General features: G+C 48.6%; 2 protein-coding genes; both read right to left on the bottom strand.

Moving 5' to 3' along the window:
• Nucleotides 1–20571: 20571 nt before the first annotated feature.
• Nucleotides 20572–22512, bottom strand: CHC_T00002056001 (hypothetical protein). The gene has a single exon (XM_005713022.1). The coding sequence runs from the start codon at nt 22510–22512 to the stop codon at nt 20572–20574; it is 1941 nt and encodes a 646-aa protein (XP_005713079.1).
• A 152-nt stretch (nt 22513–22664) lies between these two features.
• On the bottom strand, nt 22665–23817 carry CHC_T00002055001 (hypothetical protein). XM_005713021.1 is given in 2 exon segments: nt 22665–22881; nt 22882–23817. 1 exon segment carries the CDS (start codon nt 23815–23817, stop codon nt 22882–22884), a length of 936 nt encoding a protein of 311 aa, XP_005713078.1. The 3' UTR covers nt 22665–22881.
• Between the last annotated feature and the right edge of the window lie 50 nt (nt 23818–23867).

Raw genomic sequence — 23867 nt, 5'->3', positions numbered from 1 at the left:
ACCATCTTCATTACAGTGCTCCCCCAATCGCATACCTCACCCAGCGCGTACCCCCCAAACGTGCATGTGAGGGTAACCCCGACTTACGTGCATGCATGCAAGTCGGTGTTACCGTCTCACGAGCTGGATTTTTGAGTTGGAACGACCGGCAACCGATATACTGCGTACATTCATAAGCAATCTGAGATATACCATAATTTTTGATTAATATTTCCGGAATATCCCCAGTCCTTGCATACGCTTTTCAAACTCAAACCCGGTTCCTCACCCTGGGATGAAGGCGACCAGTTGCGGAGATGTGATCAAGAAGCCTACTACAACCGACCACCACCTGGCCCTCCGCCCATTTTCCATTTCGATTTTCCATTGTATCCCCTATCTGGTTGGGCCATCCCCTAATGATGAAGTAGAAGCAGCTCATCATAGCTGAGTATAATCGCAGGTGTAACAAAACGAGAGCAGCAGCCAAAAATCGCTCGCCCTTTCGGCGAAATCACAATTTCACCTCCGGAGAGCCCCTACTCTAACAAATTCCGAGAATTTCGCTCTCCGCAAAATCGAAATACACCAGCCTGCCTCCCACTTTACGGACCAAATTCGATTTTCTACGCCTCCCCGGAGCACCATGGAATTGGGACTGCAAAAATGGCTATGTGACCAAGTCACTAACGGGGTGTAAGTCAATGGTGAGATTCTCGGACATCAGGCAAAGCGGCTTCAAGAGGGAGCCAACATGCACCTCGCAGCCGAACAAAATCTCACAGTTAAGTTCTCTAAAGGCTATATTGGTAGATTTCAAAACCCACATGCACTAAAGTTTAGACTTGTCCATGGGGAAGGACTGTGTACTGATAGTGCCGCTCTCGCCACGGACCCAACCGAAATCAGGTCGCGGGTATCCGAAAAAAGAGACAAAAGACGTTTTCAATGCCGACAAATCTAGATTATTTTATCTGCAGTCGCCAGGTCGGTCCCTGTCACAATTGCCACTTCTGGCTTTAAGAAGAAAAGACACCCATCACGTCCCAAAGAAGCTGTAACTCGGATGGCCGCGACAAATATCCTCTTATGATAATCGCCAATGCCCTTTGTGCTCGTCTGTTTAATGAGAAGGATAGACACGAACTGGGGTTTGATTACTACGCGAACATAGAGGCATGGATGACTAGGGCACTATTCCTTTCTTGGTTGCAAAGGTTTGACGGACATATTTCGCGTACACCGGGACGAAAATTAAGCTTTTTATTGATAACTGTTCAACGCATGGAAGGGCAGAGGTATTACCAGAACTTCAAAATGTTGATGTCCGATTCTTGCCTCCAAATAAAACAAGTTGCCTGTAGCCTTTGGACGATGACGTGATTGCTACTGTCAAAGAAAAATTGTGGTGTCCGTTACTTTTCAGACTGTTTGTGAATATGGATTTTGGGAATACATCTTTCTACAGCCTTGATGCATTAACAGCAATGTGATGGGTGAAGGAAGAATGGGAAATGTTGCCCGATAGTTGCATCGCTAACTCGTTTGAGCACCGCTTCGGAACGGATGCATGCGTGGATGCGAATCAGTCAATTGAAGTTCAAAGGGATGTGCGGGAGCAAATGACCCAAGATCTCCATCAGAATACAATTAATTTTGAAATAGAGACTTTCGAGAGACTTCTCAACCCGACTGATGAGGACGATATTATTGAGGCAGGCGCTGTTGAGAACCAGTGGGTTTTATTGCAAGTTTAGAGAGTCTGTCCGAGGACTTCTCAGATAGTGATGAGGATCGTGATAGCCATACTACGGAAGTAGAGCTGAAGGGGTGGGCTGTAGCTTCGTCTGCATTAGAAAGGCTGAGATGGATGGACGACAGTACGCGAAGAGTTTGAAGAAATTTTGAAAGAGAGCTGAGGCGTGCGAAACAGTCTGGCTGCGTCAGACTGTGATTTCCGACCATTTTCGTACAGTATGAGATGCCTCCTCACTCCTTGCATACCGGCGGTGTCCCCGTACTTTTGACGCTGACCCAGGGGTATGCAAGAAGTGGCCGAATACTGTAGTCTTCTTTCCGAATTACATGTATGTCAAGGGCCCGTCATCCCGTACGTTAGGACTCATCTTGCCTATATGTACTCCGAAACACGCTCTACCTGTCAACACTACTTGATGTGATGTTCGCATCAACATCTGTGTACTTCTGTAGAAACTCCTTCCCGTCCTTGTGTAGTCCGAAGCGCCTAGCAGAAGGTGGTCCGGGTCAGATGGCACAACGCAACCCAAAACAACAAAACAAACAAACAACGGACAGCGCAGGGCCACGGAGTGCTCACAGCTCCCTTTTCCTTTAAACGAGTTAGCGGCCCGTAGCAGCTCAGATCTCAAATAGGGGGCTGAAGGAATAAGTCTCCGCACTGAAAGTCTTGATGCTTTGTTTCCAGAACAAGATCCCGTATACACCTCGAGCTCCCAGACGCAGGTAGCATGAAAGCGTAGATCTCCAGCATTCGATGGCTCTTGGGGTTGTCCGTTGTTTTCTTCGCAATCTTGGAGTCCCGAAAGGTTCTGACCGGACATAGATGTTCGTTTCTTCTGGTATTGAAGATGTTTCATTTGTCGAAATTCATAGTACTCCCAAAAGTCTTGCAGTCTATTGATTCAGGCTACCAGATGAGACTGAGTTCGAGTGGTTAGTCCCTGAAAGCCTTGCAATGAATCAAGGCTTTGTTCCATAACGTCACCGTCATTGTTATCCGTGCCATGTGTTGTACACTGCCAATTATAGACGCTCTAGAAGGCCTGAGTTGCGATAGGGAGGGAGGTTTACATAGCTATATCGTCATGAATTACAGCTCCATTGCTTCAGCTTTAATACATGGTTTTGATAAAACAGATCTCCTGAGGCTAAAGACTCTTTGGAGATCTTTCCTGCTTCTCTTTCTATTGCTATCGGCAAGTGACTCAGTGTGCAATGCAAAATATCCTGAGCCAACACAAGAAATACTTTATATGTAGCAATAGCGGAAGACCAATATGCACCAAGCAGTATAGGAACTACACGTATCCCTTCCGAAGAACGGAGATTTTTGTGGCGTATTTCCTCATGTCATCTGCCCAGTCGATGTAATACATTTACGACTGGTCTGAAAAGTTTCCGTGCTCATCATACCTAAATTTCTTAAGCACCTCATGGCCATACCCGTTCTACGAGATACTCTCAGTCTCTCTTCATTACGGCTGAAGGCTAGGTGGTCGCTAAGAATATCTGTCATACACCAGTCAGATAGACCATTTCTCCCTGACTTTTCTTACCGTGTGAAGTAGCATAAATGGCATGGCACATTCCAAGTGTGCCACAAGACGTCCATTAGAGTCATTATCGCAGGAAATCAACAATGAAGAAATATTGCTACCCAATTGCCATCCGAATCCTTACATACGAAACCTTCCACGATGCCTTTCACAAAGCTGTCGATAAAGAGTACTAGCTCTTCATTTGTACGTGCCCCTACGGGAGTGATACTTTGCCTCATTATAGCCCTAAACGTTGTCTTGTTTCTTGGCAACTACCTAGACGCAACATAGAGCAACCCAGAAACTTCCTTTATTACCAACGCAAGGTGCGAACCCGTGTCATTACAGGAAGAAACTCTAAGAAATGTTCTTCCGCCCATCACATAGGCGGCCCTCTGATGTGCTCGATTACCGGTTGAGGTCATTCACGGCATCGAAATTCTGTCCGCCTTCTGCAATCCCTTCATGTATCAACTCACGAATAAAGTCTCGTCCGTGTGACCAACTCTCACCTATTCAGTCAGAACGAAAGACGATACTGATTCAGAAGTCTGATTTCACTTTCATGCTCCTTCTATTCCATGCCCTGAAGTCGAGGTATGAATTCTGTGACGTTTACGTGTCATTATGACTTCTAAATACGTACACAGATTAAAGCCGAGCTACAAGGTGTCCTACCCGATCGGGGAACTTCGAATATGGAGAGCGTACTGTTTCAAAAAGGTACGCTCTGCACATTCAGAATCATCCTTTTTGTTCGCACCTGCTTCCCTTACAAACAAGTCGGAAGTTCCTCGGGCCTCATCGACATCACCTTCTGGATCTGACTCCAAGTCTTTTTCGTGGGTTGTCTCAACGAATACAAAATGACCCCTTCTACAAAATGACATGACGCCATCCTCCTGGTCCTTTTCAGCTAGAAAGCCACCCTGGCGCATATTTCTATGGGTCTAGGGAGAATATTTTGCTTTCACTTTAGGCAATGGCTCTTTCTTTAACTGCGGGTTGGGTTCCAATACGGAAAGACCCGTTCGACCGTTGGTCATATGCACCCAGGCTTGAGTCCCGGATTGTATGATAACCGGACGAGAAACCTTGAGTTTGGGGGAAACTCGACCCGGGTCGTTTCCATACTCCTGCTCCGAGGGAAGGGGAGGTGCTTCGGCTCGACGAGTTGCCGGTTTTCTCACGATGGGGACTTTCGTCCCATCATCGAGCTCGACTACCTTCCGACGTGGATAGATGGCCTCGACAAACTTGTCGTTAAAGTCACAGCCCAGGATGACTGGAGCTGCCAGGCGCTCGCACACGATGAACTTGCATTTCATGGTGCGTGTTGCTAGTCGAACAACGAGGGTGACGGAGCCGCTGGTTTGTAAGGGCCGCCCATTCGCGTCGGCGATAGTCGGGACTTCCCCCGGTTCGAGTAAGCTCTCCCATCCTTTGGGCAGGGTGTCGGCGCGGACAAAATTGGAGCCGGCACTCGTGTCCAGGATGGTGAGTTGACGCACCATGATGGAGGGGGTGAGCCCAAGGTCTGCGTAGACCTTGTAATTACGTCGAGACAGTGTGTAAACTGGCTCGACGGACGGCCTTGTCATCGGGGGAGTGCCTCCCGTTGTTAAGACGCCACGGTCGGCGAAGCGTCCCCATACCCGTCGGATCGGGATTGGATGGGCTCGCTTGGCGAGCGTGCCTCCGTCCCAAGACGCGGATCGCCGGCTTCGGGGGCGGGGGTGACGCGGTGTCCCGCGATGGAAAGCCAACGATTTTCAGCTGTGGGTCTCCTAGTTTTTCGGAGGTGCGGTCTTACCGCTAGGGGGGCTTGACTTCTCCGAAGCGGAGGGAGACTTCGACGGCAAGACGGGTACGATTAGCCGATTCGCCTCGAAACTGAGGAGGGCTACAGCGCGCGAGTACGCGTCTGCCGGAACACCGGCCTTCTGTCCCGCCGTGAGCTTCTCAAAATTATGAGGGACGAGCGACACGTCACGCACCTTCATGCTACAGTCGGGGTTAATATGATCCCCGACTTTGTAGCATGTGTAGCAGATGATTTGCGGGGAAGGTGTCTTCATGTCCCGGGTTCCCTCTCGACCGGTCCAACCGGGAGATTTCTCGCGCGGTCTCGGACGCCGGAGCGGGTCCTTGTAGGTCGGCCGCCGCTCTCCGTAGAACAACGAATCCTTGTCGTTGAATGAGGATCCCTCGGTGGGAAATGACGGTGACCCAGCTGCGGCGGCAAATGGCTCGTCATTGGCGAGGAATTTCTCGGCGTCCAGGCCGGTATGATAGCTCGAGGTCAGACCCGCGGTTGTCGATGAGGGCATACTGTCTGCCATCGCCAACACTTGCTTGGCGGCGGGTCTCGCGAAGTCGACGCGTCTTCTCCCGCCAGCCGTCTGCGCGCGGTAGGCCGCCCCTTGAGCGCGGGCTTCGGCCACCGTGTCCTCGAATGAGGATCGGGGGCGATTCTCCCTTGCTTGGAACACCAACGGCTTGATTGCCGGAAGGAGGCCCTCTATGAACAAGGTAGTGCGTTCATAGGGGGAATGGATGTCCCCACACCGCGCGAGGGCGGTTAACATATGAGTCGCATACTCGGTCTCAACTTCGCCGGGTTTTTGGCGCAAATCCCGAACCACAGAGAGCGCTTGCTCGATCTGAATATTCGTAGCATACGTACGGAGCAACCAGTTCACTGCCGCTGGCCAGGGCGCAATCTCTTGATTGCGTCGGAAATATCCTCGATGGGATTCATACGCCTCCTTCGCCGGCGGGCTGAGGAGATGCGGCAAGGCCATGAGAGCCATTGCCTCCGACATTTCGGCGTTGTCGAAATTCTCCTTACATCTAGCCGAAAAGCTGATGACTTTGATCGGGTCGGACCCGTTAAACTTGTACTCTCCCATTACGACGAGGAGATATTGCACGCGCTCACGCGTCGTGGCGTACACCTTTGCATCGACGGTGGGGTCGGTATTAACGAGACGGTATGCTCGATAATTACACGCGCCTCGGAATCGGTGGTTGGTCGATTTCCACACCGTGACACCCTTCGCTTTAGGGCCGAAGGTCGGTTGTGGTACCGTGAATGCCTCGGCTTCGGAGTCCGAATCGGAGTCGGATTCTGAAGCTGAGGGCGGGGATCCCCCCGAGTAACCGGAGAAATCCTCCGGTTCAGGTCGGCTTCCGTGGCCGGACTTGTGACGGCGGCCTTCGGTCTTGACCTTCTTGTCGCGGGACGATCTTGGCGACGGGCCTCGGGTGGCCGCTAGATCCGGAATAGGATCTCGTTGTCCCTCCATCGTCAGGGGATCGGGGAACGGGATCCCGGCGACCGTGAGAGCCGATTTCGTGACGTCGGCGAACAGTAGTTTTTCGTCCAACGGTTGTAACGCATGTAACTGCGGGTTAGGTCTTGGCTTCGACGCGGTCGACTCGTCCGGTCTACCGCGGGCGGGTCGTGTCTGCGCCGTTTCCAAGGCGAGGTTACGCCGACGGAGGTCGTTGAATTCCTGCGTCAGGCGATCTACTTCCTCTCGTAGAGGAAGGAGCGTCTCGTCGACGGTGGACCCGATGTCCTTCTGCCACGCTCGAGTTAGAACGCCTTCTAGTGCGGCGAGGCGATCACGTCCCTATTGGGACTGTACCTCCGCCTGAGCGGCGATCTTACCAGCAACAAGGCTGTCCAACATCTTGCGTATCTTGGCGGTGTGCGAGTTGAGTTTCTCTTCGATTAAATTGAGAGAGAACCTTTCGGCTTCACGGAGTCCTTCGCGGCGGTTCCGAGTGATCCACGCCGCGACGGGTGCGAGGACGTCTCTCGGACGAGTGTCATGGGACGAATCCGAGCCGGTCACCATGGCAAATACACCTAACAATCGGTGCCTGAGGGAAAAGCGTAGGTAGGAGAGATAGAAAGGGAAAGTAGGTCAGGGAAGAAAGAGGACACTCGGATGCACGAGAGTATCGACTGTTTCTAGGTCGGGAGACCAAAATGTCGTGCACTACAGCCACGTGTGGCGGCTGTAGGCAGAGCGACGCGCGTTCGGACGCGTAAGGAAATTCGGGAGACCACCCGGTGGATGACCGGAACCGGGATCCGGGCGCGGCTTGCACGGTAGAAAAGTAGCAAGGTAGTCAGCAATAAAAGGGGGAGGAATTAAGAGAAAAACAGAGCTAGCAGGACGGAGAGCACAGTAGTTGGCGTAGGTCTCGCGCGGGGTGATCGATGCGCGCGGAGAAGGCAGTAGGGATTCCAGGGGTGTAGATGGCTCGGTCGGTATGGGCGAGCCAGTACTGAGTCGAGGCTACAAGCTGGAATCCAGAAACCAAGGTAGGAGACCCGAGGCTTCGTGCCTCTTTACTTTGATAATCGGGTTGACTATATAGTCCCCCGTCGCCGTAATGGCGACGCTAAATTATACTGTAAATTAGAATAACTAGGAAATAACGGGTGTAGCCCCGAGGGGACCAAGTACAGCCCTCATAGGCCCTATGGGTCGCGGAGGGATTACACGTGTCCACGGGGAGGTCTGGTAGAGCGGCAGGGAGTCCACGTGTACCCGTGGTACACGTGGTGGCGGCGAGCGCGATTTTTGGCCGGTAAGGACAGCTGTCCCGGTACCGAGTACAGTGCACTACATTAAGATGCACTTTACTGTGGTGGACTTCAAATGAAAGATGAAGCTGTTAGAGAGTCCAGTTGGGCCCTGTTTTTATGTTGTGTGTTTCTAAGCAACTGTAGGACATGCGTGGAACCTAATCAAATATTAAAATACTTCGACTGCGTTCCTCCGTCACTGGAGGAGTACTTAGAAATACACAGGCCTACTCAGTGAAAAAGATTGAATGGAGGATGAGGTCTGAAAGATAATTGATGCACAAGCCGTCGCGAGTATGCATGCAGGCCGCACTTTTTACGAACGAGCCCGACTTCTACCCTCATCAAGAGGTCTGTCCCAGCCGTTAATGCCAGCGCATAACATTGGGGAGGTAGGAGAGGGAGAGGGCCAACTTGTAGAGGGGGAGGTGAGAGAGGGGGAGGGCCAAATTGGATGGGAGAAGGGGAGGGCCGACTGGGATGAGAGGGGGGGAGGGCCAACTAGGATGGGAGAGGGGGAGGTTCAACTGTGATGGGACAGGGGGAGAGCCCACTGGAATACGGGACGGGGAGGAGAGGGTAAAATTGTCTTTTACTGCCGCTTCTGCATAAATGCATCTATCATTACCTTAAGCTTTTCGATTTCGAGTTCATTGTTTACGTCGCTGTCCGCAGCTCGCTCGTCTCTATCCATTTTGCGGTTGATGTATTCTGCAGCAAAGTGCTTCCGCTCCAGCGGTAGATGCTCTCTTTCAAGCTCAATACGAGTAAGGTCTGTCTCTTACAAATGATCACCGAAGGCCGCCAGCTGACTGTAGCATAAACACCCCAACGGCAGGGGTGTATGCACAGTCCGCGTAAGAGACCCTGTGGAACGCGAGAAGAACAGAAAGGACCAGTAGGCACCGCGTGAGGAAGGATACGGGCCGGTAGCGGTGGTAGAGCGGGTCGGGTCGCGAACGGGTTAATGTACGCGGTAGAGCGGATCGACGCCTCGACGCCCCGGCGCGGCACTGGGTGACGTTCCAGTACCGACGGGCGAAGGCGGATCCTGGCTCACACGCGCACGTACGCGCCAGCTACCCGTGTTCTTGTACTCTAAAACGCGAACAGAGAGAGCACGCCCGAGTTAGAGTAAGCGTTCCGGGTTAGCCGACGGCGAGGGTCTGGCCAAGCCGATGCTTGCCTTCTCCTCGCCGCCGTCGGCTCCGCGTAGTTTTAATATACAAGTCGTTGCGTCTATCATACAGGGCTACAGTACTGTCCGTACTGTACTGTAGCGCGTTACAGTTCTGAGCTACCGTGCTCAGCTACTGTAGCGCTGTTAATACACGTGTGATCGCGCGCGCTGATAGTACACGTGTGTACGCGCACGCGCGATCCAATTCTAAATCTAATTTTGATCCGCGCTTATGCTACACTCACCACGCATTCTGGACACCTGAAATTTTCTCCGCTTGGTCTTCAACCGAGGGGCGTCTTCCGAATCGCTCCAGATTTCCTCTTCCGCACTATTGTTGTGGCGCTTGATACGTTTGCTCCTCGTCGTAGCGGCCGCCATCAAATCGCGACGAATGCGCTCCTTCGCCTCTTCTTCTTTAGCAACCTTATCTTTATCGCTGTTGCGCTTCCTACGTAGATCTTCTCGTGCCTTATTCATCTAGGTGAGTAGCTCGTTTATCCAGCTGAGCTCCTCACCGCTATTTCCGGAGCGGTTGTGCGTGAGTCCATCTTCCTATCGAAAGAAGCTTGTAGTCACGTGTATCGGTCTTGTACTTGTTTCTATGACAGAACAGACACCACGACGAAGTTATCATAGCACTTTGCAGAAGCGTTCTCGAAGAGACCTCTTGTCTTTCCATACGTGGTGATATAAGCGCCTGCAGCGGCAACTTCCCGGACGATGACCAGGTCTCCGTGTGCTGAGAATTGTAAGTGTCTTCCACTCCGTCCCTTCCGCTTATCCACTTCGGCGCTGCTAGAAGCCAGGATAGCGTCATCATCAAAATTGGCCATGGTGAGCTTTGCGAGCTAGAGACAGTGAGGACACAGAGAGGCCAAGACATTTTGGTTCGAAGTGCATGAACGTTCGTTCATTCCCGCGACAATAAAGACATCTGTCCTGAAACAATTTCTCATGGGTCCTCACTAATAAGTGCAATATGACGAGTATTGAGCTGACTTGCATTGCAGAATTCTGTGATATAATTTTCAGTGTAATTTATTTTCCTCACATGACGCAAATCATTTCTCATTTCTTGTTGCGAAAAGTTACTATTGTATCCATCCAACTTGTGATTAACGTAGAAATATCGTTTCCCCTTTGCCAAAGTTTCACTTGTACGACCACTCCGCTGGAATTTAACGTCGAAAGCATATGTAACGTAGTCAAGGGTAGACATTGCGCTGTTTTCGAGAAGCAGCTGGTAATGCTCTATATTCCTCAACAAAGGAAAAAAAGCACATGGAAGAATCCTTTAAGTCTTCCTACGATGCAATCATTCTCCCATGAGAAATTTCTTGGTAGCGCCGGGTAGTAAAATTACGTACGTAGACATATGAGATTCCTTCAAGTAATAGAGGTAGGTCACTGGTATTCTTCGTGCTTATTTGTCCAAACTAGTTGCCTAAAGGGATAAGGTACGACTACTTAGCACTTTCCCCTTGCACCGGCAAGTAATGTTCATTCTCAAAGAGCAAGAGCGTAACACTAGATTTGCGCTTGCATTGGACTCGCCAGCCTGTATCCTTACGCTTCCATTTTCTGGTATCACTCTACAGATCGGTGCAATGCAACGCATTTTGAGTATTTTATTGTCTCTATACACGCAAAACTCGCCCCGTTCCGGATTTACAGCTTTGGAGCTTTCGTTTGATTAATAAAGCCCAGTTTTAAACTGATCACTACTGTGTAGTCGACAATTTTCCTCAATTGAGGAAAACTGCATGAGTTAATACATGGTTTTGGCGCGAAGACTGTGGCAATATCGAAACGCCACATAACCTAAAGACCGCATAGGTCAGTGCCCCGCTCTTTTTGTGCAACCATTCCACTGAAGAAGTCGTGTGAATATTGAAACACACCTGTCTCCGAGACCCTTCCATTTTTACCTCTCCGATCAATTTGTTCTGTAGATCAGCGCCGTTCATTCAGATTAGGGAAGGACTCTCGCCTTATTGATATTGCAGAAGTGCAAAGGAAAGTCCGCCACGTCACCAACAACGCTGAATGTTAGCGTCGATACGGTTCCCTACGGAATACAAGGACAGTTGCAGGTGTTGCAGAAAACACTCGACAGGAGCAGGGCAAGAAAATCGGATCACGTTTATTGAGGGAGCATGGGCAATAGGATCAAAAAAATAAGAAGAGCTCTTCAGCTACGGGTTTTAAGAGTGGTTCATGCCCGATTCCCACCTGACCGGACAGAACGCCCTACTCTATTGGGTGTGAGCCTGTACCGTCATCATCGATTCAGACCGCTCGAACCCCTCCCCCCCGACGACGAAGCTGATTCTTTTGCACAAGTAGCTTCAATAAATGCCCAACAGCTCCCCCATGAAGGTGATACTCAGAAAAACTTGATTACCGAGTTGGAGGTCACGGCTGTCCCGTTTCGTCAGCGCCTCACCAATCTGTCAGTCACACTGCTCCGAGTAAAGTACAAACAGCGGAAAATTACAGTCTCTCTGATGACGGAACTGTTGAGGTCCATGTCAGAGTATGGCGCAAGGCGTCAGTACTTTCAGACATCAACGGCCCTGTCTCCGTGAAGCATCGGAAGGTAGTCGGTTTTGATGGTTCCGATATACGCGGAAGAGAAGCACCAGCAGGGAAGGGAAGGGAATATTATTTCTATTCAATGTTTCCAATGCGCTTTCAAGGCCGCACAGTGCAGCTGACATCGAATGACCTGCTTTCAGAGCATCAGAGAGGCACATCGGCGGGTGAGATTCAAGGATTTTTTGGAATTTTAATTTCAATATCTCGATATGCCAGAGGAGATCGTCGCAGATTGTGGGAAGCGCAATCGGCCTCCAAGTACATTGTTCCTCCTTCCCTTTCGAAGATAATGAGGTGCAGCCGCTTCGAGGCCCTGTTCAGCTCACTGACGATTAGCGCCCAACCATCAGAGGCAGCGTGGGCCTCTGCGCAACATCGCTGGGACCTTGTAAACGATTTTGTTGCGGCCTTTAACGACCACCGGTACTGGTACGTAACACCATCCGACCATCCTTGCGTGGAAGTGTCTATGATACGATGGTACGGTTTCGGTGGCGATTGAATCAAAATTGGCCTGCGGCACTTCGTGAGTATCGAATGCAAAACCCGAAGATGGCTGTGGAGTTCAGAATCTGGCATGTGGGAAAAGCGGAATTATGATACGAATTGAATAGTTATTGGTGCGACGGACGAAACAGCGAAAGCGTTCGAGGGCAGCTGTAACTATGGAACAAATGTCCTCAATCGCCTCGTGAACCCCTGGGTCTACTCAGACCGTGTCATGTGTGCTCACTCCTAGTTCGCATTGGTGGAGTCATAAGTACTGCTTCTACAGCTTCGATTGCGTTTTATAAGGGTGATGAAGACCGCCACACGGGCGTTTTCCATGCAGTTTCTAAGTCAGGTGGAAATGGATGGAAGGGGACCGCAGATTACTCTAAGATGCGATATCGATCGCACAGGAAAATATGTTCGAATGATTCGCGTTCAAAATGGGACAAGAGCTTCAATATTGGAATTCTGCGGTTCTGAATCGCGGACACGTGGAAACGTTACCCAGCAGGGCATACGGAACAGTGCTTAGTTTTGCAAGGTGACTTCTATGAGGCTTTTTCAGAGGCCTTAATAGAGAACAAACACGGCAACGCCGCCACAGTGCGTAATGATAGCCCAAGGTCTTCATCGGGGGAACAATCAAAGTCTACAAAATCACCAATGCGTAGCCCACGACTGGTTAGGACGTCAAAGGGTCGCAAACTTGATGGCAAATACAGCACCTACGCATTTCAAGGAAGGTGTGGGACTTGCAAGAGACACAAGCCTGCAGAAGTTTGTAGAGCATGCCCGAAACATGTTAATTTTGTTTGTTTTGCAGCAACTGCTCAGTCAGGGACTGGATCGCTCCACATGTTTAATTAGAGCACTACATGCCGCTTTTTATCGCTCTAGTGTCTAGATGACAAATGACCTCATATTAGGCCAGTTTTTAGGCGGGCTTTTGCAATTCAAAAAATTGCAGAAATTTATGGCTTATGGCTACTGTAGTGAACAGAATACAGCTACAGTACGAAATATTTTCAAACCAGAAAACATTCAATTCCGTATCTCAGTCTGCCATACTCAACAACTTTGTCTTCCTTTTCCCTAATTTTCTTCAAAATGGTGATCGTCAATGATGCTCGTATTATTGCAAGTACCCGCGTCCACACTCGTGCAAGACTGCTCACATCTCTGAGCAAATGTCGTCGAAACCATGGAGCTGCCTGGAAGATCAAATCGGTCATGGGAACTGTCATCGGCATGAAAACCGACAAAATCAAGGGTCGTCGTGTCACTTCAGTCAGGTCCAAATGAGAACTACCAGATGGCCTCAAGGAAGTCACGCTCCGCATAGCGAACATCAAGGCTGGTGAAGTGATGGACCTGATTGATGACGGCTCTGAAGATCATATCCACCAAGAAACGGAAGATTACGCGCAACCACAACCTACGGAGGACCGTGTGACACCACTGGAAGGAGCACTCAGCCCGAGTACGAGGCTCTCCGAGAGTGACGAAATCGATTCGCAGGATAGCTCAGTGAACGTCCACGACCGGGCCTGGAAACGTGAACAGGTCTGGATGCAATTAAATGGTATGATACCGCCGAGAATATAGAAGGTGATTTGACCGATTGATGAGATTATATCCCGTGGTCACAGTCCATCTCAAATGCATCTAATGGACTATTTCATGTGGATGTTCCCACAGGAACACCTAGCGCTAATAGTTTCCTACACCAACAACTAGTTGCAATCAAGAGGACTAGAGGTGAAATTTTGAAAATGTTGGGGTGTTGATTCTTGTGACTCGGATTGAATTCAGCAGTTAAAGATCTCTTTGGTGCTTGCCGGGATCCAGCAGATATCTCCCGCAACCTCAACTCGGAAACATCATCTCCCCCACAAGATGCGACGAGCTTCGTCAGAATGCCATGTTCAGTTTTCCAGCTGACTCGAATAGCAGATAGGGGTATGATCAGAGACTTTATTGTCTCAATCAATGATCATCGATCATCTTATGTGATGTAATCACAAAACATATATGTTTTGACAGTATATAACGCTGGTATGGAATAAGGGGAGATAGAACATGGAATTCCTCATTATGTTGTTATGGACCGGAAACCAGAGAATGGATGTGAACTGAAGACTTCTGCATGCGGAAAAATTGGAGTCAAAATAAGAATTGAGAACGTCGTCTCAGCTGAATACACTGCATTGAAGATTTGTGAAAGTGACTACTTACACTGAACGGCCTTGACCTTGAGATTGTTACAGTTTTGTTTCATACTAATCATGTTTTCTGTGCGAAGTCATACTTGGCATCTGTGCACGCGGCCGAATCACTCTATGAGAGAGGTCTAAGATTCCCAGGCGTTGTAAAGACATCTACTAAAACATATCCGATGAAATATCTTTCTCATTTGGAGATTGCTGAAAAGAGAGAGCACATCAGACTAGTTTCCAAGCCGGTACCTGAACTTCACCTTATGGCAGTGATGTGGGTCGATAGAGACCGAAGATACTATATTAGCTCTGTTGGAACAACGAATGGCGGAACTCCAATCAATCGCGAGAGATGGCGTACACGCCATGGTTAAACAAGACAAGAGGAATTGTGTATCCGCATTCCCTCAGTCTGCAAGTAATATTATGAGACTTACTTTCAGATAGACCGACACAAGAAATTTTGTCACGATAATCGCGGACCGGCAAAGATGTTTGAGGTAAAGGAGTGGTCCATGCGTGTCAACACTTCGTTTCCGGCTCTTTGCATCGCGGATGCATGGAACCTATATGCAGGTTCAAAAAGAGATGGTTCCAAGATTTTTCCTAATCAGTTTTATTGTGAGCCTGCTGACCAGTTGAGTGGCAACAAATATGATCGTACATCATTACATCTGAGAGAATCAGACAGTGCTGCTGAAGAAGAAGATATAGGCTCTAGCAGTGGAATCGGTACACACTTGAATCCAACCATTCGCAAGCGCAAAATGCATCTGGAGAGGAGACTTGTATTCTTTGTCAATCCAGATGCAATATTTGAAAAGGTACCAGAAAATCAAAGCTTAGTTGCACTGCCTGCAAGTTCTACCTTGACAAAGAAGTATATGAATGTCACCACCAGACTGGGCGTAACTGTTTTTAGAAATACATCCACGAACGTCACGATCCTATTTACAAAGATAAATACTGCTAGTGCTACAGCTGCTGTCAGTCTTTAAAACTGACTACATTGGCTAGGATTTGAGCACAATAGAGCACAAAAAGATGAAAACATCTTTTGCCCCCTATGGCTCTATTCTGCGTCTAAATACTTGCTTGGCAGACTTGCAGCCATTTGAGAATGCCCCTTTATGAGATGCCACCCTAATCAATCTCATGATCAAGTTGGCGCTGTAAATCATCTCGGGCTGCACGTCACAAACATGAACCATGGAGATATCCGAAGGGATTTTCCGACAACTATAGTGCTCAGCGCGGAGTTGAAACTCGACTTCTTTAACTCAGGGATCCGTCCAGACCACTGAGTTGACTTTCCAGTTACTAATTAGCTGTTTGTAATGGTACATATAGCCGTTCAAGGTTGAAATTTATAATCATTGTGCTCTTTTTGTTCTAAACTTACGAAAATCTGTATGTTTGTATCATTGTTACAGTGGAGAATTTGACCTCATATGAGGCAAGCTGCCGGTCGTCTAGACAGTACTATTAACTGCGATTCCTTATGGATCATGAGTGCAACGTGTCATATGTGACTCTCAAATTATTATTCTAAATGATTCAGGGAGAGTGCACGAATATTGCATAATGAGCCAGGGAGAGTGCACGAATATTGCATAGACAAGAAATATTATTTCATGTCGCACACCAGGAGAGTTATAGGAGAGTGAGCCTTACACTGCAGCAAATAGTATAAGTAGAGGAGAGTTATAATGTTAGCAGAAAGAAAGAACATCAGTTCCATCAGCTTGAAGTTCAGTTCCGTTCGAGAGTTCCCGCTACAATGAGTGTGTGTTGCGTTTGGCGGAAGGGCCTTCCCATCGCTCGTAAAGGGAGTCAGGCTCATGCCGCTCAAACGGCGAAAACACGTGTGCTCAGTTGAGGATTTTTAATTGTCAGCTAGACACTAGAGATACGTTAAAATCTTCCCTGCTGTGGCCCATTTATCGCGACGCTGGCCCTTTTTGAAACAAAAATATGTTTCGGGCTGCTCCTTAATATTGAGATTACAAACAAAAAATATGGATGCTTTTTCATTTATACTTTGTGTAAACGTACTGCGTGTATTGACCAGTGGGCTAAATCTCCTATACTTCTAAAGACTGACATATAAATAAAACACAGTTTCTTAGTTATACCTGAAGGAATGGGAAAGAAGGAGCACAGTACCCGGTTTACTAAAACGGATGGACGGGAGATTGAAAGCAACGAAATAAGCAATCCTTGCAGATATATTTTTGATTGCATTGATACTAAAATTGTGGTCTAGTCTCAACTGTCTTGTTCTAAGTAGCGACTATCGGATACTATATTGCGGCCTAGTCTCCACTAGATTGTTTTAAGTAGCGACCAAGATTTCAATAAAAGGCACGTAGTTAGATCACCGGAAGGAAAGGGGGGTGCGGCAAAAATTCTCATTAACCCTTAGAGCCCCAACTTGCGAACCCAAGTGTGTCCAATATAAGAACCGGATGCTGTGCCCTATTCCAACCATTGAGGGGCATTCTTAACCTAGGAAACAGAACCTGCCGGCTCTGTGACGCAGAAGACACAGTCTCTCATTTTTTCACATGCGGCGCCCGCACAGCACGGAGGGGAGCTCACTTACAGACAGGGAAGAATGGAGAGCTAGAATACTTCGAAAACCGCTTCAGATACTGGGGTCCTTAGTTGGGGAAGGAGAGCCCGAACTAAAAGGGCTTTCCGGGTTGGAGAGGAATTAACTCTAGCCCCTCACAAAAAAAAAAAGGAACCGCTTTGCAACCAAGACCCAAAAAAAGCAAGTCACTCCGTTCATTTTCTAACGCTGGGCACTGCAAAGCATGTATGGTTGCACACGTAGATTGTGTAGTTTCCGTGGATCTGGGTGTCCGATATTTTAAAGTTTGGAATTGGACTCTTTTGCCATCTGCTTTTGTGTAAATTGTACGGTTCAGATGAGAATGAATGGAGGAGTGACGGCGGGAATGGCGGCCGCAGAGATCGGGATGATGATCGCGAAAGTGGGGTCGGATAGCCAGGTCGGTTGAGAGTGATTTCCTCTGTCCGTAAGAACAGAGGTCGGGTCGGTTTATATAGAGCCGATTGCAAGATAGCCGAACGGACAGATACTAAAATGGGTAGAGTCTAGAGTTCGAGTTACCAGATTAGGGTCCTCTACGACGTATTTCTGTCGTCGAAATCGAGATGGGAGAAGACGAGAATCCGACTGTGAGCTGGACGAAGGTGATTCCGCCCTGTAGTGCACCGGCTGGTGACACTTTCAGCGTAGGCTCTGGAGCCCGTGCCCATGGAGCCCAATCAAACTGAATGTTCTCTCTGATTTGTTCTCCATCGAGACGCTCAAGATGGTACACAATTTCAGAAGGACCTGTGCGCGAGGACTGGGTCTTATGAGGGTAAGGATCGCACTATTTTCACTTCGACGCTTGACGCTTGAGAGGACCTACGCCTCCTCTTAAGATAATCGGTGAAATTTAAATGAACTTTCCGGTACGTATAAATAAAGACACGGATATAACAGTTATCACTACGGGGTGATCGAATCCTTATACCCATAAATCTCCAACCTGGGAATCGTTTTTGCAGCCATTAACTCATTCTGAAAATTGTTCATTGATCTCATGAACGGTATCGTTTTTTTTATGCGGCGGGCAGTTTCATGTTGAGAAATCATGCGTTCCGATGTGTGGGTGCTCTTTCCCTTTAGAAAAGACTGGTACTTCAGTTAAAAATACCAGTCTTTTTCTGAGGGGGAAGAGTCCATCAAAGAAACTCACAATTGGTTATCCCGACTTGACGTCTTGAGAAGGGTCCTTGGACTTTTCAAAAAGAACTGTATCGCTAGCTTTATCACTGGGAGGAGGCGCAGTTGTCTCTAGAATCTGACCAGCCTCGGCCGTGTACCTCTCAGCCGTGGGTCAGGATCTCTCATCGGGCAAAATTCTGGAAAAAGATGTTGAAAATGGTCTCATACAGCATGAGGGTATGTATCACGAGAACAGAGGATGCAAGGAAGTGGAGGATGCAAGTAGGTGCACCTCTGCAGGGCGGCGGTGCAATTACACGCATCCGTTGTTGAACTGCGGAGTCTACACAGACTGATTGCACTTTCGATGTCCGTTTCGTGGAGAGGTTGGAGTACTGCGTCGGCCAATGGTTACGTGCGCAGGCAGAAAGGCCCACCGAGAGACGTTGCTGTTCGTTTTTGGGGGCGACAGTACATGAATGGTGCAGTTCTTTTCGAGAACCATATATCTCAAGTTGGAGTCGTACTCTAGGGCTATAGCCAAGTATCATAGCCTCTGGAAGTTATAGACTAACCCTTAGAACGAAAGTCCGCACCCGGCCCTCTCTCCTTCCACTGAGGCGCTTCTATTCCATATGAATTGGCTCGTAGCGTGCCACCGTCCTGGTCACGGGCTCTAAGCATGAAGTTTTAATGAAGAACTACTTGTAGACTGCCTTTTTCTTCAATCATGCATCGGCGTATCCATGCATATTCTTCTTGTGGATTGCAATCTGCGAGATTCATTTTTGATACCTCTTTCACCTTCACCACAGTGAAATGGCTTTTCTCCAACTCTTCACCGGCCTTCGGACAAACCGCTGCGACTGCAATGGACAGTAGATTCCTATGCATCGGTCTATGTCTCGCGGTTAACGGTATACTCTTACATCGCCAATGTTGAGTTGTCACAGCCAATTCAAGACTTGGATAATTTACTTTGGACAAACCCAGCACTTTGATATGGACTGCTCAACATCATGTGATATTATTGAAATAAGTATCCAGTGGGAATTATGCCTTGCTGGCGTTGGTTAGTGGAAGTTTCCGAGGACTGGAACATGCGATGTGCACTTCACAACCTCGAACACGTACACTATTTTGTACATAGGGAATGATGGTGGCAATTCAAATTTCTTCTGCAGTTACGGAGATTCTCTGAATGTGACTGCAATGTGCAGAAACACTGCCTCCCCCCCTGAGGCATATCAAGACGCACTTTCATGCGATACTGCGTTGCACATCTTTTCGAGATCAACGATGCAGTAAGATGCATCAACTCCACATTTTGAGCCAACGAGTAATGCTTGACCGAATATCCGTTCAGCTTTTCGAAACGTCCACAAGACTACATTTAACGATTCTATGAATGCTTTACGAATTATACATATTAAGAAACGTACATTTTATCCTCGTTATCGTCTAAACGACTTTTATTCTCTGAGAAGAGCCGATCTCCCAATTCCCATTCAAATGCTCTTGTTCGGCCTTGGAGGCTTGCCAGTGTTTGAAATGAGCGACCGCAGTTTGAGACTAGGAAGTAATGATTTAGATTCGGGAGAAGGGCTACCTCCGTTATTTATTTAATGAGTGCCGAATTTACAGAATCAAACAGAAAGGTCAAAGCATAGAACTTTCGGTCCCGGTCCGAACAAATTCTCATACAGGAAGGGTTGCTACCTCTTTATTTTGCCACGCATTCTTCATGAACTCGCGTAGAAACAAGTAGAATTACACCGCACGACAAAGGTCGATTCACGAAATGAGATGGATATTGAGCGAAAGCCAAAAGGGATATGCCATAAAATCGACAGGCACCTGCACATCTCTGGAGCATTTCCATCGCATCATTGACTACAAAAAACAGAGCGGTGTAGTTTATAACCATTGATATATGGGTTCCAATCATGATATTTATTTGTTAAATAATCAAAAATTCAGAAATGAGCTGGAAGAAACTCGAGCTTGGTAAAAGGTTTGTCTGCTTCTTCCCTTCCAAAATAATCTCCGCCTGCTCGATCATCCTTTTTACCCTCAGAGTTGGAAGATCTTGATATTCGGATATCCGCCCTTTTTGGACCTTTCAAAGCAACTAAGAGGTATACTTACAATAATTCAAATGCGTCTTTCATTCATTGCATGTATAGCACTGCCTGTGCATGCCTTCTTCTAGGTTCACATTGTCCAGTTCATAACCCGCCTTGGAACAAGGAACATCATTTTGCCCTACGATTAGGTCATTATTACAATCACGATTTCGTAGATGCACGCCTGACCTTACGCCGATGAACCAGTCGAGTCTCTGTAGGCACGGCACATCTTACAATAATTGAAAAGTAAACTCCTGCCTGAATGTGTCCTTTTTACATATCTACTCACGTGATAAAACTATACATCTTCGTTTGGCTACGATACTATGGGGAGGCATGTTCTGCTGAACTGTCGAACGACGCCAGAGAGAACACATATTCAGAAATGAGCATATTGTGACGCCCAATGTGAAGTAGATCACATTGCGGAAGTGATATTGCAGCTTTGTGACTGCTCATGACCATGGTCATGGCAACCTCCATTGAATTACTAATAACTTCTACAGAAAATTTGTCCGGAAATTCTTCACCCATTTGCATTGTTTTTCCAATAGTTTGTAAGTTACCCACAAGTTTTTTCGTCAGAATTTGGCAGAAGGATGGCGATAGTGTGGAAAAAGCTCTTTCCATAGAACCGACGACTTCAAATGAAACAGTCCAGCTCCAAATCACATCTACTTCCGCTTTCACGGATAACATGCGTTCGTAGATTGCATCTATCTGAGCGAGAACGAAAGTGAACAACACTTCGAACGTGGACGTGTCGCACTTTTCACTGGCAAATGAGTTGTGATAAATGCTCTCAAGAATCTTGAGAATGACATTTCGAAAAACGTGAACTACCGCCCTCCTTGCACTCTTGCTTCTCTTTGAAGAAAGATAACCTTGGATGAAGTCGAACGCTCGCCTGCAACAATTCAAAAACTGTTGAATATCACCAACCGCCATTAGACTGTGGAGAGTTGTCCGCGAAAGCCGCGCAGGAATTCTGGAACACATGACCAAGGCAAGATTGCAAAGCACCGTCGCATTGTCACTCTTTGTACCGTCCAAAGTTAGTACTCGAGATCTATCCACAAGATTTTTAACATCATCCGAAAAGAGGCAAGGACCTGAGTTCTGTTCCATCACAAGCTGAGTCCGTAAGTTTATGACTTCTCTTTCAACCTTCTCGAGTTGTATCCTCAAACAACTTGTAGAAATAGATCGGTCATTCCTGCTTAACAACTGAACGGGAATAGAGGCAATTGCTTCCTCCCCACAAGCAAAAGTTGATATCCTGGCGGAGTTAGTATAATCTTCAAAGGAAACGCTAGGCGAACGCCGCGTCTCCCTGGCCAACTTTTGAAGAAGTTCGATCGACTTGATTTCTGAGGTGCCCTTCTCAATCTCCTCGAACGACGGAACAGAAACTGCTGAATGAGGGAAAGAATATGCTTCCTCCATGATGTAAGCCTCCCGAGAGTCATACATTTCAAAAGTTGGAGCAGGAACTTGTTCGAAGATCGCTGATATTCCAGGCAATAGCTGCTCTTTGAAAAGAGACGGACGTGGCCCGATCTTTGCGCGAGATTTCTTTCTTGCTCGCGTAGTGGATTTGGGGGGCTTCTGTCTTTTACAAGCATGCTGTCCTTTGTTCTGCGTTTTTGGCTTTCTTCCCTGCGGGGCCCCCTTTCTCGCATCCTTTTTTGCTAGGTGCGATGGCGTCGTGTGAGCTGCCTTCTGGACCCTTCTTGATTGTGATGGACACGCATTCCCGCTTTCAAAGCGTGCTGTAGGACTGGGAACTTCCTCGAGGAGGACGGCCTGTTTCGGTTGGCCTTCCGCCAGGACCTTTGGCACTTCAGGTACGGATGGCTCGCCACGAGGTGACGATGAACTCCCAAGACACGGGTATGTGGTTAGGGATTCGCTATCATGACTAACTGCAGGCGTCATCTTACGATGTACATGCTTTCCTGGTGCCTTTTGTGCGCAAGTGGCGATCGGCTCAAATCGATTCTTCACTGACGAAGCCTTGATCTCATTCCTAGCTTTCGTCTGAGAGCCATATTCTTGAAATTTCGTGTCACCAGCTCGTCGAGAATGCTCCGTTCCCCAGTTACCGCCCCCCGGGAAGTTCGTCTTTGCTCGGCATGGTTCCTCTTGTGAGATAGTCCACGGTGGGCGTGGGCCAGCTGTAGATGCGGATACAAGTGAGACGCCCGCGAGGTTGTCCTCGTCTAAGCTGGGCGGGGGTACTGTGCTCGCATCGCTGTCAGACATGACCACATGCAAATGTCAAAAGGAATGCCGTGCGATGAAACGAGGTGAAGGGGGGTCTGCGGCGACAACACGGACGGCTGATCTGAACCGCTCTTAACTAGGACACTAGCGAAGTTGGGGTACGATGTGAAGGAGAATTAGCGAAGCGAAGATTAGTTTGAGAAGCGCCGAATCGAAACGATGCGTGACAGGCGCTGTAGAGTCAGGAAGAAATTTAATTCCAAATCGAAGTCGAAACTGTACATAGCTGCGAGAGGCCGGAGCGAAATATCCTAGATCAAGGGATGGCCAAGTAGTGAAGGAGAAAAAAAACGAAAGGCATGGTTGTCCAGTGCAGCTGTGGGAGACAGGGGCTTGTCACGCATGTGGTTAACATGTCGCCATTGGAGATACTTGAGCGATGGCGGCGTCCAGTGAAGAGTTAGACAGCGAGTCTGACGGCTGCTGTTGTATCGACGACGGGGATAGAGGCTCCGCCCGAAGTTTGGAGGGAGACGGGTTCACGTGGGTGTGATAGTGCGGTTGAGTGGAACGGAGCGGAGACTTGTACATGGAGACATCGAATGGACCCTGATATGTGGTCATGGCAAGGATATGGTCGAGGAGGACCTCGAGCTCCTTGCAGAGTTGATCGATGGAAGGGCGTTCCAAGAACTTGACGACTTTGAGCACGATGGGTTTGCCCGCCTCAATGAGTGCGGAGGCTGCGACGTGTGCGGCATAGCGATCGCCAACAGAGTCGCCAAGCACGACGACATGTAACGGTTGGAACGGTTGGGACGAGGCGTGGTAGAAGGCATCAAGCTCATCGGCAAAAGTGCGGGCCTTCCACTGCAAGGGATCTTCCCGGTACACATCCACGTAGCGCGCGCGCGCTGATATGACGTTGATGGAGCGGTAGTTTGCTTCGAGGAAAGCGCGGACGGCGGGGAGGAAGCGACTTGAGCTGAGTTCAACCCATCCGTCACCGGCGTTAGTGACGATCAGGACGGTGCCGAGGCTGACAGCCGTCTTGAGTAAGGAAAGAACTCGGTGTTCAAGAACTCTGAGAAGACGAGCCTCCTCTGGTGCAAACTCGTCAATGCGGGAATCGAGGTCAGCCATGAAGCCGGATCGCTCGAGGAAGGATGTCGCGCAACACGTGTCATCCCAATCTAGGATAAAGACGCAAGGGGGTGAAGGGGTTTTTGAATGAGAAGTGCGCTGACGTGCTTCGACGGCGGAAGGGAGCTCGCGGAGAACGGATGCGTAAAGTGCACGATGCTTAACACGGGCGGCGGAGGGGGGAAGATATGGTAAGGCCATGAGATGGCGATAAAGCGGGACGTATGGTCGGGCGGCAGGTGAGGGGGGCT

This window comes from Chondrus crispus, genomic scaffold, assembly GCF_000350225.1.
Source record: "Chondrus crispus Stackhouse genomic scaffold, scaffold_123, whole genome shotgun sequence".
NCBI classification, from domain to species: Eukaryota; Rhodophyta; class Florideophyceae; order Gigartinales; family Gigartinaceae; genus Chondrus; species Chondrus crispus.
The sequence above is the reverse complement of the archived record's forward strand: the minus strand, read 5'-3'. Positions and strand labels throughout refer to the sequence as shown.

What these genes read in the sequence shown, in the direction of transcription:
- CHC_T00002056001 (XM_005713022.1), bottom strand. Translation starts at nt 22,512, where the DNA reads ATGTCTGACAGCGATGCGAGCACAGTACCCCCGCCCAGCTTAGACGAG.
- CHC_T00002055001 (XM_005713021.1), bottom strand. Translation starts at nt 23,817, where the DNA reads ATGGCCTTACCATATCTTCCCCCCTCCGCCGCCCGTGTTAAGCATCGT.